Raw genomic sequence first — 15,915 nt, forward strand, 5'->3', positions numbered from 1 at the left:
CTTAAATCAAATAAAGTATTAAAAGAAAAATGAGTATTTTATTTTTTCTTCTTGTTACGGAGAAAGTATTAAAAAGTAAAAGAAAAAGAAAAAGATATTAAATTAATTATTGTACCAGTTTTATATATTAATTTCTATAATATCTTTAAATATAAACTGTTGTGTAAAAGAAAAGGAAAATAAAAAAGATTTCCATAATTGATGTTGATTTTATGACTCATACTATATGAGTCATTATCATTCAATTATTTATGAGGACATGCAAATCATAATCATAAATTATCAATTAAACCAAATTAATTTCTATTGATTTTTTTCTTCTTCTTTCATATTCAAAGAACCTCATTCTTTCCCACCTTACAGTCTCAAATCAAATCTACACATTACTCTCTAATAAAACAAAACACATCCCAGATTTCTTCCTTACCTCGTTTCGTGTCTTGTTTTTTCTTCCATTAGACAAAACAAAACCATATCTCCACATGGATTCTTCAACTAAAGTTACAACCTTTTTTCATGTCTTCAATCAAATCTAGTAAAAAAGTTTCAATCTTTTTTGTTTTCTCTTCTCATCTCTCTGACCCTTCAGCATGGGAAGAAGAACTTTTCTTCCATATAAAGATGAAACCTTTATGCCTCCATTAGCACAACCACCTTATTCTTTTCATTTTCATCCTAACCCATCACCATTTCCACCCATCACTGTTTCATCTCTTCGATCTGATAATTTCAGTCCAGGTGATAAATCATTGAAGGTTAGTCCAAGTATTCTTCTAATCATTATCATTCTAGCCATTGTTTTCTTCGTTTCTGGTTTACTTCATCTCCTAGTGAGGTTTCTATGGAGGCCTCAGGATAGAGACGCTGAGGATTTGGATGATGTTACTGCTCTTCAAGGGCAGTTGCAGCAGCTTTTTCATCTTCATGATGCTGGTGTTGACCAGTCTTTCATTGATACTACTCTTCCTGTGTTTCTTTATAAGGCTATTATTGGATTGAAGAACCCTTTTGATTGTGCTGTTTGTTTGTGTGAATTTGAGCTTGAAGATAAGCTTAGGTTGTTGCCGAAATGTAGTCATGCTTTTCATATGGAGTGTATTGATACATGGCTTTTGTCTCATTCTACTTGTCCTCTTTGTAGAGGTAATTTGCTTCATGATTTCAATGCGAACAATAGTTGTTCACCTATTGTTCTTGTTCTAGAATCTGGTAGTGATAGTTCAAGAGAAATTGTTCCAGAAAGAGATGCTACTGTTACTGCTACTGCTACGGCTAATACTGCTATAGGTACAGGTAGTAGTGTTCTTGGTAGGACTAGTTCTGTCATGACAACGGATTCGGTTCTTGGTTATCGCGGAGACAATGAATTCGGAGGTGATTCGGCTTCGGTTGAAAACATTTCTAAGCCGAATGTTGGAGTGGAGAAAGTTGTGACTGTTAAGCTTGGAAAGTATAGGAATGTTGATGGTGGTGGAGGAGGAGGGGAAGGAAGTAGTAGCAACAATGTGGATGATAGGAGGTGTTTTTCGATGGGTTCGTTTGCTTATATTATGGATGAAACATCTTCGTTGCAGGTACCGATTAGAACGCCGATGAAGATGAAATCAAGCAAGAAGAAAACTGTTTTGCCTTTGATTCCCGGACGTAGGCCTGCAATGTCGGAATGTGATTGCGAATCAAGAAGGGATTTCAAGTTTGCAAGCTTCGATTCGACTAGAGGAGTAGTTGAGGATTTTGCAGGTATTGGAAAATGTCGAAAAGAGAGTTATTCTATATCGAAGATTTGGCTTAGAGGGAAGAAAGATAAGACTAATGGTGATGCTGCAGATTCATCTAGAAGAGCTGTTTCATCTAGGTTTGCATTACAAAGAACTGTTTCTGAGATGGATTTTGGAGGAAGTGAATTTGGTGGTTATGATGAAGAGAATCAAAGTTGTTATAGTATGGATTCATCTCAAGCTAGAGCACCTTCATTTGCTAGAAGGACTTTGATTTGGCTCACTGGAAGACAAAATAAGGTTGTTCATTCTTCAACTGCTTCTGTTTCTGCTTCTACTTCTACACTTTAGCTTTTTGAACTATTCTTAATTTATCTTACAATTGTAGAATATAGATTTATCAAAAGTATATTTTTAGTGGTAGAAAAGTGGAGGAGAAAGAAAAAAAGTGATGCGTTTATGGGATTTGAATACATTGTTGCTGCATGAATTTTGTTGATGTCCATTGAATGTTTCACCTTAGTGAAAATGAAAAAACTATTGAGAGATTCTTTTGTTCACTTGGTTTTTTCGGTTCGGTTCTGTGTCAAAAAACCCCGACAACCCTAAAAACTCGGCCTAATGTTGTGTACTTGGCGTGGATTTATGAAGCCGTGATGATGCGCGAATGAACGACATTTAACGCGGCTATGTTTGTTTTTACGGTGGATTGGGTGATCACCAAGTGCGTTCAATGGAATCTCCAATTTCGAGCTTTGAAATGTTATAGTTAGAGTTTTGGCGCGAGAGAAATGTACTGAAGCGATGCGAAACATGCATTTAGATACCAATTTTCACATGATACTAAATTTTTAAATCGTGTTTCAGTAATTATATCGCGTAAAATTAATGTTAAATATATATCGCGTAAAATTAATGTTAAATAGAAGGAACTAATTGATCAGTTAAATGTTGGGTTGGGTGATAGTTTAACAAAATTATGACATTTTATCATAAATTTTAGTAAATTATTTTTCGAGCTTCAACATAATTTTGTAAGTTGGTATAAAACTAGATAAAATATATCTTCTTATCACTATTATAAAAAAATATTTATTTATAATAATGATAGGAAAGAATCTATTTTATAAGTTTGTATTCTAGGAAACTCTTGAATATTGAGAAGAAAGTGAAGTAGAAGAAAGTGTAATTTCTTTAAAGAAAGTTATACGTGAAAATGTGTCTTTATGGAAAAGGTAAAATTGGAGCAGAGGTTGGGCCCAATAATAAATGCAAAATGTAGGGACTTTATTAAAACTTTATAATATGGTTGAAATGAAAATTCAAATTCAAAATTTGAAATGAAAATGAAGGGGCTGTCTACTATTGATGTGGAAAGAATAGGTGAAATAGTGTGCATGCATTAAATTGAAGTAATATTGAGAAAGATGGAAAACAAGTATTGGTTTGATTCAATATGATACATTAATTAAGGTCACGAGCACAGTTGGATGCAGCTGTCTGCTGTTATTGCTGCACCTAACCTCTTTAGTATGGAGTACTTCACATTGTTGAATTGAACATGTACTTTCTCACACATTCTCAGTTTTAACTTTTATGTGTGTGTTTGATCTAAATAGTAGAATCTACTTCCATTATTTCATCAAGTTAAATCAAGATTTTGATACAACTTGTTGAAAAGTTTAGAAAGGATTGGAAGCAATTAGGACTCAATACTTTTGAATCACAAAAAAGAGAGACATAGTGAATAACCATAAAACATTAAGTATATGAGTAGTCTTTCTTATATATCTAATAGTCTTTACGTTCCTAACTAATCACTTGTACTTAAACCCAATCATAATTATTCTTAGATAATCGATTTTGAGGATTGAATTTTCCTGCCGTCAGCAAGTCCATGTAGTCATACAATTATGTGTTTTTAACAGTTTGATCAAGATTAGACGGATGTAATTTAAGGTATACTTTTTAAAAAAATATTATTATATAAAATTTAAATTTGGTTATTTTACACAATATGATTAAGATCTAACGGTCATAAACAACTGCGTGATTGCAAGAAAACTCTTAATGCAAAGAATCCATTTTCCAATTTTGATGGGTGCTAACAAGACATTTTTTTCTATTGTATAAAATTTATATAGACACACAAAACGTATACAAATTCAAATGATTTAGCGGGAATATAGATGAAAATATCACATATACATCCAAAATCTTAAGACATTAGATATATGAGTTAAACATAAATCTAATATATTACTCACTCATTATCAAAGTGAGATTAATTGAAGCCAACTAGTTCTTCGGACGTGCGAGTCTCTCACATCCCTTTAACAAGATTCACCTCTCGTTCTTTCACAAAGTCGAACCAACATAAGATCATTTGTTTGGAAGTTTAAAAAGTCGGGAACACCAACAAGATAAATGATCCAAAATCACAAAGAGAAATGATATTTGAACTCCTAAATTTAACACCAAATAACTATCGTACAAAAATACATATGAAACAAGTGTTGATTTAATTAATGATTTTTTTTTATTAATTTGATTTTACAACCTTGTGATACGATGTTGGACACCATAAAAAGTGTCAATATATCTTTTCTCAATCATAAAAGGTGAAAATATAACATCTTTATCAAAAATCTTAATATATTGATCACTTATAAATCTAACATTTTTCATCAATAAAAAAAAGTTAGTTAAACCAAACACTTGGGCTCGAGTGGTAAATGGGCTCCTCCTAAGAAACAAAAGTTCGGAAAATACCAAATTCGATTTCTGATAGGAACAATGCTTGGTCAGACCTATGACCTATCAGGCTAAATTTTGAATTACTAGAGCCCCCTTCCTCTAAAAACTAGAGTGTGAAAAAAAAAGAGTGAGTTAAAACTTGAGAGCTTACTTTATTAAGGCCTCAAATTTTGTCCTACAAATTTAAAACAATTGAAGAGTTGTTCATAGAAATGGAAAAACAAACTATCTGACCTGCTTTGAATCGGCCCGTGACAAGCTCAAGTATTTTGCAGGTCATGTATTGTCCAATCCAAGTCTTTTTGTGGACTATGTTTATTCAGGATGACCCGAACTATATTTAATATTTATTTTTTAATTTAAAAAACTGATTTGTTCAATATAAAATAATAAGAGATTAAAAACTAAAAACTAAAACATATATAAATATTGATTAATAAAAAAATAATTCAACTGCCTGCATCACATATTTTTTAAATGAAAAAACACTTTTATTAAGCAACATTAAGAGAGGGTAAAAGTAGCATTGGAAAGCCCTCAAACCAAGTTCTAGAACCTTGCGACCTGCCTAAACTACAAAGTGGTGAGCATCCATACATAGCAGAAGAAACCTTAAAATGATTTAACAACATTTTACAATCACTAGCAAAGGCATCAAGATAAGTTAAGGACACCAAGGAGTTAATACAATCCACTGTATTGATTGCATCGAATTGAATAAGAACTCGTAAGGTTTAGATCCTTGGCAATTTGAAGGCTCCATCTAATTGCAAGCATTTTAGTTACACATAGAGTGACTGAAATTGACTCATTCCTGCTAGCAGCAACCATAATCTCCAAATTATGGTCTTTGATAACACATCCAAAGGTAGCATAACCCCATTGAAAGACACCTGAGTCCACCTACACAACATAGACACCACTAGTAATAGACTCTGAAACAACACTCTGACTAGGATTTGCAGAAACCCTATCCCTTTTATGTTCTCTGTTAAATTCAATCACACAAGACATTTCCGCTTACGCCACCTATACAAGATCCGTCTTTTTCTGCTAGTACAACAACTTGTTACGGGCAATCCATATTTTCCAAAGGGAAGTACAAAACACCTGAGAACTCAATTGATCCTTACCAACAAGGAAGCTCATAAGTCATCCATTAACATCCATATCAGGAGGAATTCGATATCCCACTGGAGAAGAGAAGCATGTCATTTTTGCAAAGTCACAATGCATAAAAAGGTGTTGTGTTATTTCAGGGGCAGAGTGAGAGAAAGAACACAGAGAATCTAACATGATTCCTTTTAATTGGAGATTAACCTTCAATGGCACGATATCCCACTGAAGTATCAACAAAAGAGGTTCGAGGAAAGTATCTACCTTTAAATACCTTCCCTAACAACAAGTTTTTGTTTGACAATAATCTTAGGGGTGTTTCCTAAGAATACTTGTGTTGAAATCAGAAATGCTCCAAAATCCCATTCCACTAGCACCTTTTGCCCGTTCCAGTTTATTCCAGCTCAACCAATGAATTTTCCTGCTACCATCCTTCGATCCCCACCAAAACTTGGCAATCATGGCTTCGATCTCATGGCAACAACTCTCTGGGAGTTTGTAACAGCTCATAATATAACTAGAAATAGCTTTCACCACCGCTTTAATGATGACCTCTTTTCCCGCCCTAGAAAGAAAATTATCCTTCCACCCTTTAATCTTCTTCCACAGCCTTTCAATGAATAAAGCAAAAATCTCCTTTTAAATCTTCCAAACACCACAGACATCCCTAAGTATTTAGCATGGCTTGTCTTCTTTTTCAATCAGTGAAAGGACACCCTGGACAAAAGCACTTTGCTCTTCATCAATCACCTTTGAGAGTATCCTTTTCAACTTAATGGCAATTGTCTTCGTAACCACTTTCATAGCCACATTACAAAGGCTAAAGGTCAAAAGTCTTTCGAAGTTGAAGGATTATGCACTTAGAGATTAAAGCAATGAAGGTTTTGTTTAACATCTCCAGATATTTGTTCTTATTAAGGATACCCAGAACCATCTTTGTCAAATCTGTACCCACAATGTGCCAAAACATTTGAAAAAACAAGGTCGGGAGAGCATCTGGACTAGGAGCCTTAAGATGGTGCATTTGGAATAATGCTTATTGAACTTCTTGAGCTGAAAACTTAGATTCACACCATCTGATATGGTCTTCATAAAATTTAACCTGAATAACTTCATAAGTCTCTTGGATATGAGATGGAAAAGAAGTGGAAAAATCTCTGAGAAATAATTAATCAATAACCTTTCACAGTTGTCACGCCCATTCCACCAACAACCATTCTCGTCTTTAATCTTCTTGATAGAATTAGTTCTTCTTCTTTGATATGCTTTTCCATGAAAAAACTTGATATGAGGCGCTCATGATTAGGCCAAACTACCCTGCTTTTTTGCCTCCTGTCGCGCCGTGAAAAATACAGATTCGCCACCAGATTTTATTTATTCCAAAGGAAAGGGAAAATAGCGATAAAACCCAAAAGAGAATGGTCTTCGCAACCAAGAGTGGATTCGGAAGCCGGTTATGTAAGGGGAAGATATTAACACCCCTCACATCCATCGTACTCCATGGGAACCACTATGTCGGTATCAATGCATATGGATGTTGTTTATCTGAATGTTGCTTGCTATTGGGAAATGAGATGAATAAGAATAATATGGGAAGAGAAAATAAGTTTTAAATTAGTATGCTCTCCAAGGTTTTGAACCCTTGTGCCTACATATCCTCATTCCTGCAATAAGGAAGTCAGAGCTCCGTAGCTCCACTCACAAACAAGTATTTATTTGGTTGTTTTATGAACAATGTTGAAGTTTATGTTCTACTGTTCACTTTCTTGTATGCTCTAGAATGGGAGCGTTAAGTGTTTGTTTATTTACGGTAGAATGGATGTGTTTGGATCACATTCTAGCAGTTAAACCTTACTTGCTCACGAATTGAGGCTTAAGCTTCATTCACGGTAGAATGGAAGTAACACGCCCTTTTTGAAAAGGTTTGAAAGATGTCCTAAGGTAGAAATTGATTTGATTGGTTGGGTTGATTTTAGTACGGAGACAAAGATCAGACCCTTGGCTAGGTACAATCAACAATCCGAATACTTGGGAGTTGAGAGGACAATGACATCCTAACCACCCTTTTTAATCTAAAAGAGATTTTATTTATGAAATGATTTGGCAAGTTTGATCGTTGGTACTTAGAGGGAGACAAGTATTTAACTCTTTTTCTCTCTCAGAGCAACTTAGATTAGACTTATTTTATTGTTATATATTTTAAGGAGGAAGTCAAGCATTGGGCCCGCAAGATAGGTACGACCGATAACCCAAGTACTGGAATGTTGTGTATAGGCACGTACACCCCATTTTTACGTTTCAGTTTATTGAGAAATTGTTTTGAAAATGAAACTTGACGTTGGATCAAGTGTTTGACATTTATTGTGAAAAAGTGTCTGTGAATAAGGATATAGATGGAAAGATAGAATGAGATAGGTTGAGAAGTTGAGAATGGAGAATGATATGGATAAGAGATATTTGACGTTGGATCAAGTATTCGCGTTGCTTTTGTGAATTTTATTTGGAAAATACTTGAGTTGGATCAAGTGTTCTTTTGGCTTTTGAAAAGTTTTGTTTTTATCATTTGGTTTTATCTTTTATTTATCAGGCATGGAAGCTATAAAAGCATATAAACCTAAACTATTACATTTGCATGGGATGGGGGGACATGTGACCCACAATGGGGGGATGAAATCATACAATACAAATGGTAAGGGATGGAGATTAACAAGTTAAAAACCAAGCACCATGCCTAAAACAATCAAGTGGCATGGGGTCCTCAAACAATACAAAGCAAATGAATGATTAAAGATCATAATAGGATTGAATCCACACTTGAATTAAAATTGAAATCTCAATGACATGTAATCACACAAACACATGGAATTTGTATGAATTAAAACAAATGAATCAAATGGACATATTAAATGACAATGCTAACTCATATAAAAATGGATCATGAACCATTAAAGGGTGATTAATCACAAGATTATAGCAAATAAAATGAACATACATAAGGCATATATCATATAAATTGAAATGGAATTTTCAATTTCTATAAGGAGTATTAAATCTAGGGATCAAAATCTACCTAAACATGAATTAGGAATTCAAATTAATCAAATCAAATTGACAATCTAAATCACCATTGCACTTTAACCTAACCTAAACATAAACATGGTGATCACGAGGCAAATGAAAAATTGAATGGAAAATTCATGATGAAATCAACACTTAAGCAAATTATTCAATCATGAATTATATCAACAAAAATGCATCATCAAACCCTAATGACAAATTATACTAATCACAACAAGGTTAATCAATGGAGTTAATTCTGAAAAATCAAGGTCAAATCCACATTATGATTAAACTAAATCACATTCTAATTAAAAAAATCAATTCTAATGATGGATTATCCTAACAAAACTATGTTAATCCCTAATTAACAAAAATCAAGAAAAATCCTAATTATATCAAGATTAAAAAAAATCAATAGCAATGTTAATCAAAAAATCAGAATTAACATAAATTAAAATAAATAAATAAAGATTAAAAGGGGATTAAGCACGAATTAAGGACAAGGTCATGAACAATGGGCTATAGGGGTTAATAGAAAGGAAGGGGTGTGCAACGAATGTCTTGCTTGGGCCAAAAGCCCAATGCTCTTAACACCTAAGTCCGGTTTCAGCATGTTTGGACCCGAATCTGAAATCCCAACGCCAGCCATGCATCAAGAACCAAAATCGAAGCTTCCATATTTCATTTCGAAGGTTGTTAGGAGCGAGTTGGAAGCTTAGAGGGTTTTGTCAAGTTCAGTTTGAAGGTTCAGTTTTTTTGGAAGGTCATGGATATTAGAGAAAGTTGGTTAGGGGAAGTTAGCTGGAAAATTGGCCATTGGAAATTCAATTCAGGTTCTGTTCTGAGTCCACTTTTTTTGGAGTTTTCTTCGGAATAAATGGCCATTGAAAGTTGTTATGCCTTTGTCAAAATCTGTTGGAATTGGTTATCCAGGTTAGGGAGTTTTTTTTGAGGTTATATGGAGTTTGTTTGGAGACAAGAGTTTGGTTTAATGCTGCTGCTGTTGTTATGACTTGGATAAAACCATGCTATACTTTGTGACTGAAATTTAAATGTGTTGCAATTGTGAGTTTAGTTTGGTGAGAAATATATTAGTGGTTATAGCTTGATTGGAACTGTTTCTATTAGTGGTATACATGGTTATGAGATGTTGGGAAGGAATAGAAATGCTAGTTTGACTAATAGTTAGTTTGTGAATGGAAATTGGTTATGATATGTATGATCATGCTTGAGTTAGGTTTGTTTATGACATTTGCTTATGACATTTGCTTATGACAACATGTATGTGAATGGTTTTGTAGGGTGGATGCACACATGAAGATGGATTGAAGAGTGGAAATGGAAGGTGGTTTGGATTTTTGCTTGCCATGGAACAATGTTGATCAAATGGAATGATATGGATTGCTATCGAGTCATGGTAGAGATGGATTTGTGTTCTTGAGATTGACTTGGAATTTGGCTTTTGAATAATGTACTTTTGGGATTGAACATTGTAATTTTAAATTGAACTATTGTATGTTGGTTTATGGATGGTTTTAATGTGATTTTGAATGTATGGAAATGAGTTTGGAAATGAATGTGAACGTATGTATGTAGTATGTATGAAACTTGATTTAAATGAAATATGTATCTATTGGTTGAAAATGAATTTGAAATAAAAATGGTTGATGTTTGGAAATTTGATGGTTATGGATTAATAAAAATTGAATGGTTTAAATGTATGGTAGAACTAAATGTGTTTAAAATTGGAAATTTGGAATGGTATACATGAAATGGAAAGTTTGAATGGATATATGATTATGTGATGCAAAAAATGAATATGGTTAAAAATGGTTATTGTAATGTAATTGAATGAGATTTATTATGGGATTTTGAATGGTGCAATTGTATATGAAATGGTTTGCAAATGGTCATAAGATGATCATGGTTTAAAATGGCTTAAAATGAACATGGACATGTATTGTATTGAAAAAGAAAATGGTTTGAAAATGGCTTTGGTTAGATGATTGACTTTGGTCAATTGGTTAACCAAAAAGTCAATAGTTGACCAAAAGTCAACTTAGATAAAAATGTGGACCACAAGGCCTTTGAACCAAATGGTTTGTGCTATTGAACTGATCTTGAACCAATGAACTTCAATCTTGCCATGCCATCAATTGGATCACATGAACCTTGCCCAACCAATGAGACCATGAAGTAAAGCTTTGAATGAACTCTAATCCAGGAATTTGGACCATGAATAAGTATGATCTTGAATAGATCCTTAATAAAACCAATGAATGACCAAATGAATAAGATGAATCATCAAAATTGAATGCATACACCATAGATGATAGTGCCGAAATCAAAAATTAAGGTTTTAGGGATTTCACCTGATCTTGATGATGCTTACACCCAACACCAATGAATTATGGCTTCCATTATGCTCCATGATAAAAATAACCAAGATGGAGGATTCACCAATACAAGCATGTCCATTACAATGAACCCTAGCTTGAGGACTCAGCCACCCTTCCATGCTTTGTGTGACCAAAACCCTTAAATCCAAGATTTTGTGCTTCTCAATGCAAATGGAATGTACTATGATGCCATGAATATGCAAATGGAATCCTAAACCAAAAGGTTAGGTAGAAATGAAAGGGGGAGGATAAATTTTGGGGTATGACAACTGCCCCTACTTAATATTATCAAACCTGAATGTGCAAATAACAACGACTTTCAAACATTCGAGGTAGGAGAAGATTAAATATTAGAATATCAAAAAAATTGCCCGTTGGGGATGAATGAAATGAGTGAAATGTGAGGTAAGGCTATCGATGAGGGATTGTTTAATGGTCTGCGTATATGTTTTTGTACACGAATTAGTTGAGATGTTTGTGGGGAGAACGGGTCAGCTGAAGGAGATGTTAGGCATGTGATGGATGTTTTCCACAAGTATACAGAGTGTATCAGAGTAATATAAAAGGTTGTCGAACCCACATAGACCTAATGGTCAATCTATCATTTTCTATTGGTAGGGTGTTTATCTATGGCGATCATAAAATATTAGGAATATGAACAACAAAGTAAAAATAATGGACTTGAATAAATTCAGAAATGTAATACCGGAATATGACTCTCATCGATCAACAATACTCTTATTATTCCTAAGTAGAACTACTTACGGGGCAATGTTTTGTTCCTTGTAAAAGAACTAATTAAAAAGGAATCTTCGCTCTCACGTACTCGGAATCAGGTTTTACTCTCTAAATTAGACCCTCCGCTCTCGCGTGCCCGGTGCGCTTTGCGTTAAAGTAGTGAAAACCCTTTTTTGGAAATTAGGTTAAGCTGCTTAGTAAAAAAAGTAATTTTGGTTGGAAACTTTGGCTTTTAAAGGATTCCCGACCTTCGCTCGGGTAACCGGATTCTAAACTTATAAACGCGTCCGAGAATAGTTTTAAAATCACTTTCTAAAAATAAAGTGAGGGGTTTATTAATCAAAAACTTAACAATTTTATCTTAGGTATTGGACGAATTTCGATCTTACCCGGCGTATCTACGGTCTTACTCTCGTAGTAACCTGACCAATTTAATTTCTGAAAAATTGAGATAAAAACCAAAATAGCCCTGATAGTAATCCTAAAGAAATAACAGATCAAGTACCGTCGAATCGACGGTCCTCACATTCCAGCACCGGTAGATTAGTTGGACATTGTCATAGTAAACAAAAAAGCGAGGGGTTGTAAATTAAACATAACAAGTGATTCAATTAAAATTACGAACGTGCAATGAAATAAATTTAATTTCGAATTTAAGGTAAGGCAAGAAAAATAATGAGCATATAACGTAAATGACTAAAAGAAATAAATAATCCTGATAATAAGAAGTAAATAGACAAAATAAATAAATAAAGCTGACAATAATAAGAACCTGCTCCAAACGAAGTCTTGAATCTGGTATAGAAATAAGTCGAAGGAAAACTTGAACGGGAAAATAAATGCTGGCAAGATAAAACTAAAAGTGCTCCAAACTTAATGACAACCGCAATGCGATAACCCTCCGATGTGAAGAATTAAAGCTCTCGAAAATATGAATATATGGCTTAAGTTGTACTAAGCTTGGATACCTTAAAATGTGAAATTCAACCTCTATTTATAGTGTTACAAAACCCTGGATACCAAGTCAATGTGGCTAAATTCATGTGAGAGAAAAAAGGGGAAAGTGGGAAAGAATGCTTAAGCCCTTTGACCGCTTCACTCTTATAGGGGATGGCGATCGCCATACCCCCTGTGGCGAACACCACCTTCACAAAATGCGGGGGCTTGGTATTTGTGACAATTGGGTCATGAGACACGTCAGCCACATCATGCCTAGCTCTATGGCAATCGCCATGCTGGTCGCCGTAAGTGCAAAATGTGCAGTTTTCTCCGTTTTCCATTCAATTTGCCTCGTTTCTTCGCGTACGGTTTCCACATGGTTAAGTACATGAAATCCAGACAAAGGACCACCATAATACTAGAAATGAAATAAAAAAGACATTAAAATATGTGCAAATCGAGCCAAATATGTGGTACGTTTTAGTGTTATCAGCATGCATGATGTATGTAATATGTTAATGCGTTGTATGGTCATTTTTTTTTGTTTTATCTCTACTAACAAACTTTAGCAGGCATTGAGAAAGAAATTTTTCCGCAGGGGGATATATTGTGTAAAATGTTTGAAAGTGGTTTTTGTAACACCCTTCTACCCAAACGACATATTTAAATAGATTATCAGAGTACAACATGTAGAAGAGTTTACATTTCTTACAACATAACAATTATCGCATCACAACATAAAACATATTATTTATTTTATTAAAACTTCGCAGCGGACAACAACATTAATATTATCATTCATCATATAACAATTCATAATAATGGTTCAACATTATCTCAACAAAACATCTCAACATGTTAGTCATCATAAACAATGTAAATAATAATCAATTATCTATCGAATCCCATAACCCCGGTGTCACATGACCAGAGCATTTGACTCGACTCTGTAGAATAACTCTACACTTATTCTTCAAACCTCAACAATAGCTACTCCTCTTTATCTGCACATTGCTCATCATAGATGAACATAAACACATGCAGAAGGGGTGAGAATTACATTATTAAATAATAATATAACGACAGAATATAAACATAAATATATTTCACATATGCTAACACAGCTCATCATAATCATCATAATCAACATAGTCATGAACATCAACAAAACAACATATCAAATGCAATGCACACACCCATGCATGACTCAACACGACTCGGTATACCCATTTTGTGACCAACTACAGGATCACCACTCCCAGATTCACCACCATAGAATCCGAGTTCCCCGCAAGGAACCAAGCCTCTCAACAAGCCCGGAGTCAACAACATCATTGGAACTCAGTCCGTTCATCACTAGGCATCGGCCTTTCATGAATGCATGCACACCAAGCATGCATCATAATCAACATAGCAACAACAGCATCATATAGTCATGTTATCATCATCATTAACACATTCTATCACAAAAGCATATCACATCATGCCACGTAATCAAACACAGTATTATCACACTCTACTAATATCTATACCACTCAAAGCAACGGGAAATGATCTCTCGTATACCATACATCAGCTAAGTTACCTCGCTCAGCCTAAACAACCAAAAACTGCACAACAACAGCCCAGGAAAGACCACAAGTCTGCCCATACGCGTATTGCCTAGGCTCATACGCGTATTACCCACGCCTGACCAAATCCATACGCGTAATGCCCACGCCCATACGCGTATGCTACGCGTATCACATTCCCATACGCGTACCAACAGAGACCAAAACACGTTCAAAACATCATCTTCCTCATCCATACGCGTATTGCCTAGTGCCATACGCGTACCAGCAATCTCATACGCGTATTGCCTAGTGCCATACGCGTATGACCAGAAACCAGATTTCCAGATCTGCAATGGCTTTTTCTGCTACGAGATCTATCCAAATTCATCCTTCCACAGTCCAAATTTCACACAAAATCACTCATATCATCTAATACAAATAGTCCCCTATTCGATTTCACAAATCCTAACATCATTGCATATAATTTCTACGAATTCCTTCGATTAAAATCCCCATTTTCGTTCATCCAATATTTCACCATTTTCAGCATATTATTGTTTAATAAGGTTCAGACCCCTTACCTCTTTGGATTGAAGGAAGCTCTGAGCAATCTTTGGCCTTTTCCTCTTCCTTCTCTTTCTCTTCAGCGTTTCTCCCCCCTTTCTCTGACTCTGAGGCAAAACACGTGAAAAACAACCTGAGTCCTCACTTTGGCCTCTTTTATCCAATTTCCACTTTTACCCTTCCACTCTTCATATTCCATTTATTTTATTTATTTAATTATTATTAAAATAAATAACATCTATAGTAATAATAAAAATAATCCAATAATTCTACTTTATTTAATTAAATTAATAAAATAATATTAACTCAATTAAATAATTCTCTTATTTTAAATCGGGGTGTTACAACTCTCCCCCACTAAAAGAGTTTTCGTCCTCGAAAACATACCTCAAACAAATAGAGCCGGATACGACTCCTTCATCTGATCTTCACGCTCCCAAGTCAAGCTCTCACCAGCTGGACCTCCCCAAACAACTTTCACTAGAGCAATCTTCTTACCTCTCAGGGTCTTCTCTTCTCGGTCATCTATCCGAATTGGCAACACCTCAACGGTCAAATTATCCCTCACCTGGATATCATCCAACTGAACAACATGCGAAGGATCCGCAATATATTTTCTCAACTGAGATACATGAAACACATCGTGCAGATTAGAAAGCGACGGCGGTAAAGCTATCCGATACGCCACTTCCCCAACCCTCTTCAAAATCTGATACGGACCCACAAACCTCGGAGTAAGCTTTTTAGACTTTAAAGCTCTACCCACACCTGTCGTCGGAGTAACTCTCAAGAACACATGATCTCCCTCTTGGAACTCAAGTGCCTTTCTCCTGTTATCATGATAACTCTTCTGACGACTCTGAGAAATCTTCATTTTCTCCTGAATCATCTTAACCCTTTCAGTTGTCTGCTGCACAATCTCAGGTCCGAGTACAACACTCTCACCTGATTCATACCAACACAATGGAGTTCTACACCTCCTACCATACAATGCTTCATATGGAGCCATACCGATACTAGCATGAAAACTATTATTATAAGTAAACTCCACCAACGGCAAATAACTATCCC

The 15,915-nt window shown here is 34.9% G+C and overlaps 1 protein-coding gene across 1 annotated transcript; it reads left to right on the plus strand.

The window, feature by feature from the left end:
- The first annotated feature begins 291 nt into the window (after positions 1-291).
- Positions 292-2,278, plus strand: LOC127138505 (RING-H2 finger protein ATL13). The gene has a single exon (XM_051064968.1). It carries the CDS (start codon positions 591-593, stop codon positions 2,067-2,069), a length of 1,479 nt encoding a protein of 492 aa, XP_050920925.1. The 5' UTR covers positions 292-590; the 3' UTR covers positions 2,070-2,278.
- The last annotated feature ends 13,637 nt before the right edge of the window (positions 2,279-15,915 follow it).

The sequence above is a fragment of the Lathyrus oleraceus genome, chromosome 4, assembly GCF_024323335.1.
Source record: "Lathyrus oleraceus cultivar Zhongwan6 chromosome 4, CAAS_Psat_ZW6_1.0, whole genome shotgun sequence".
In the NCBI taxonomy this organism is placed as follows: domain Eukaryota; kingdom Viridiplantae; phylum Streptophyta; class Magnoliopsida; order Fabales; family Fabaceae; genus Lathyrus; species Lathyrus oleraceus.

Coding starts and splice junctions, on each gene's coding strand:
- LOC127138505 (XM_051064968.1), top strand. CDS start 591: ATGGGAAGAAGAACTTTTCTTCCATATAAAGATGAAACCTTTATGCCT.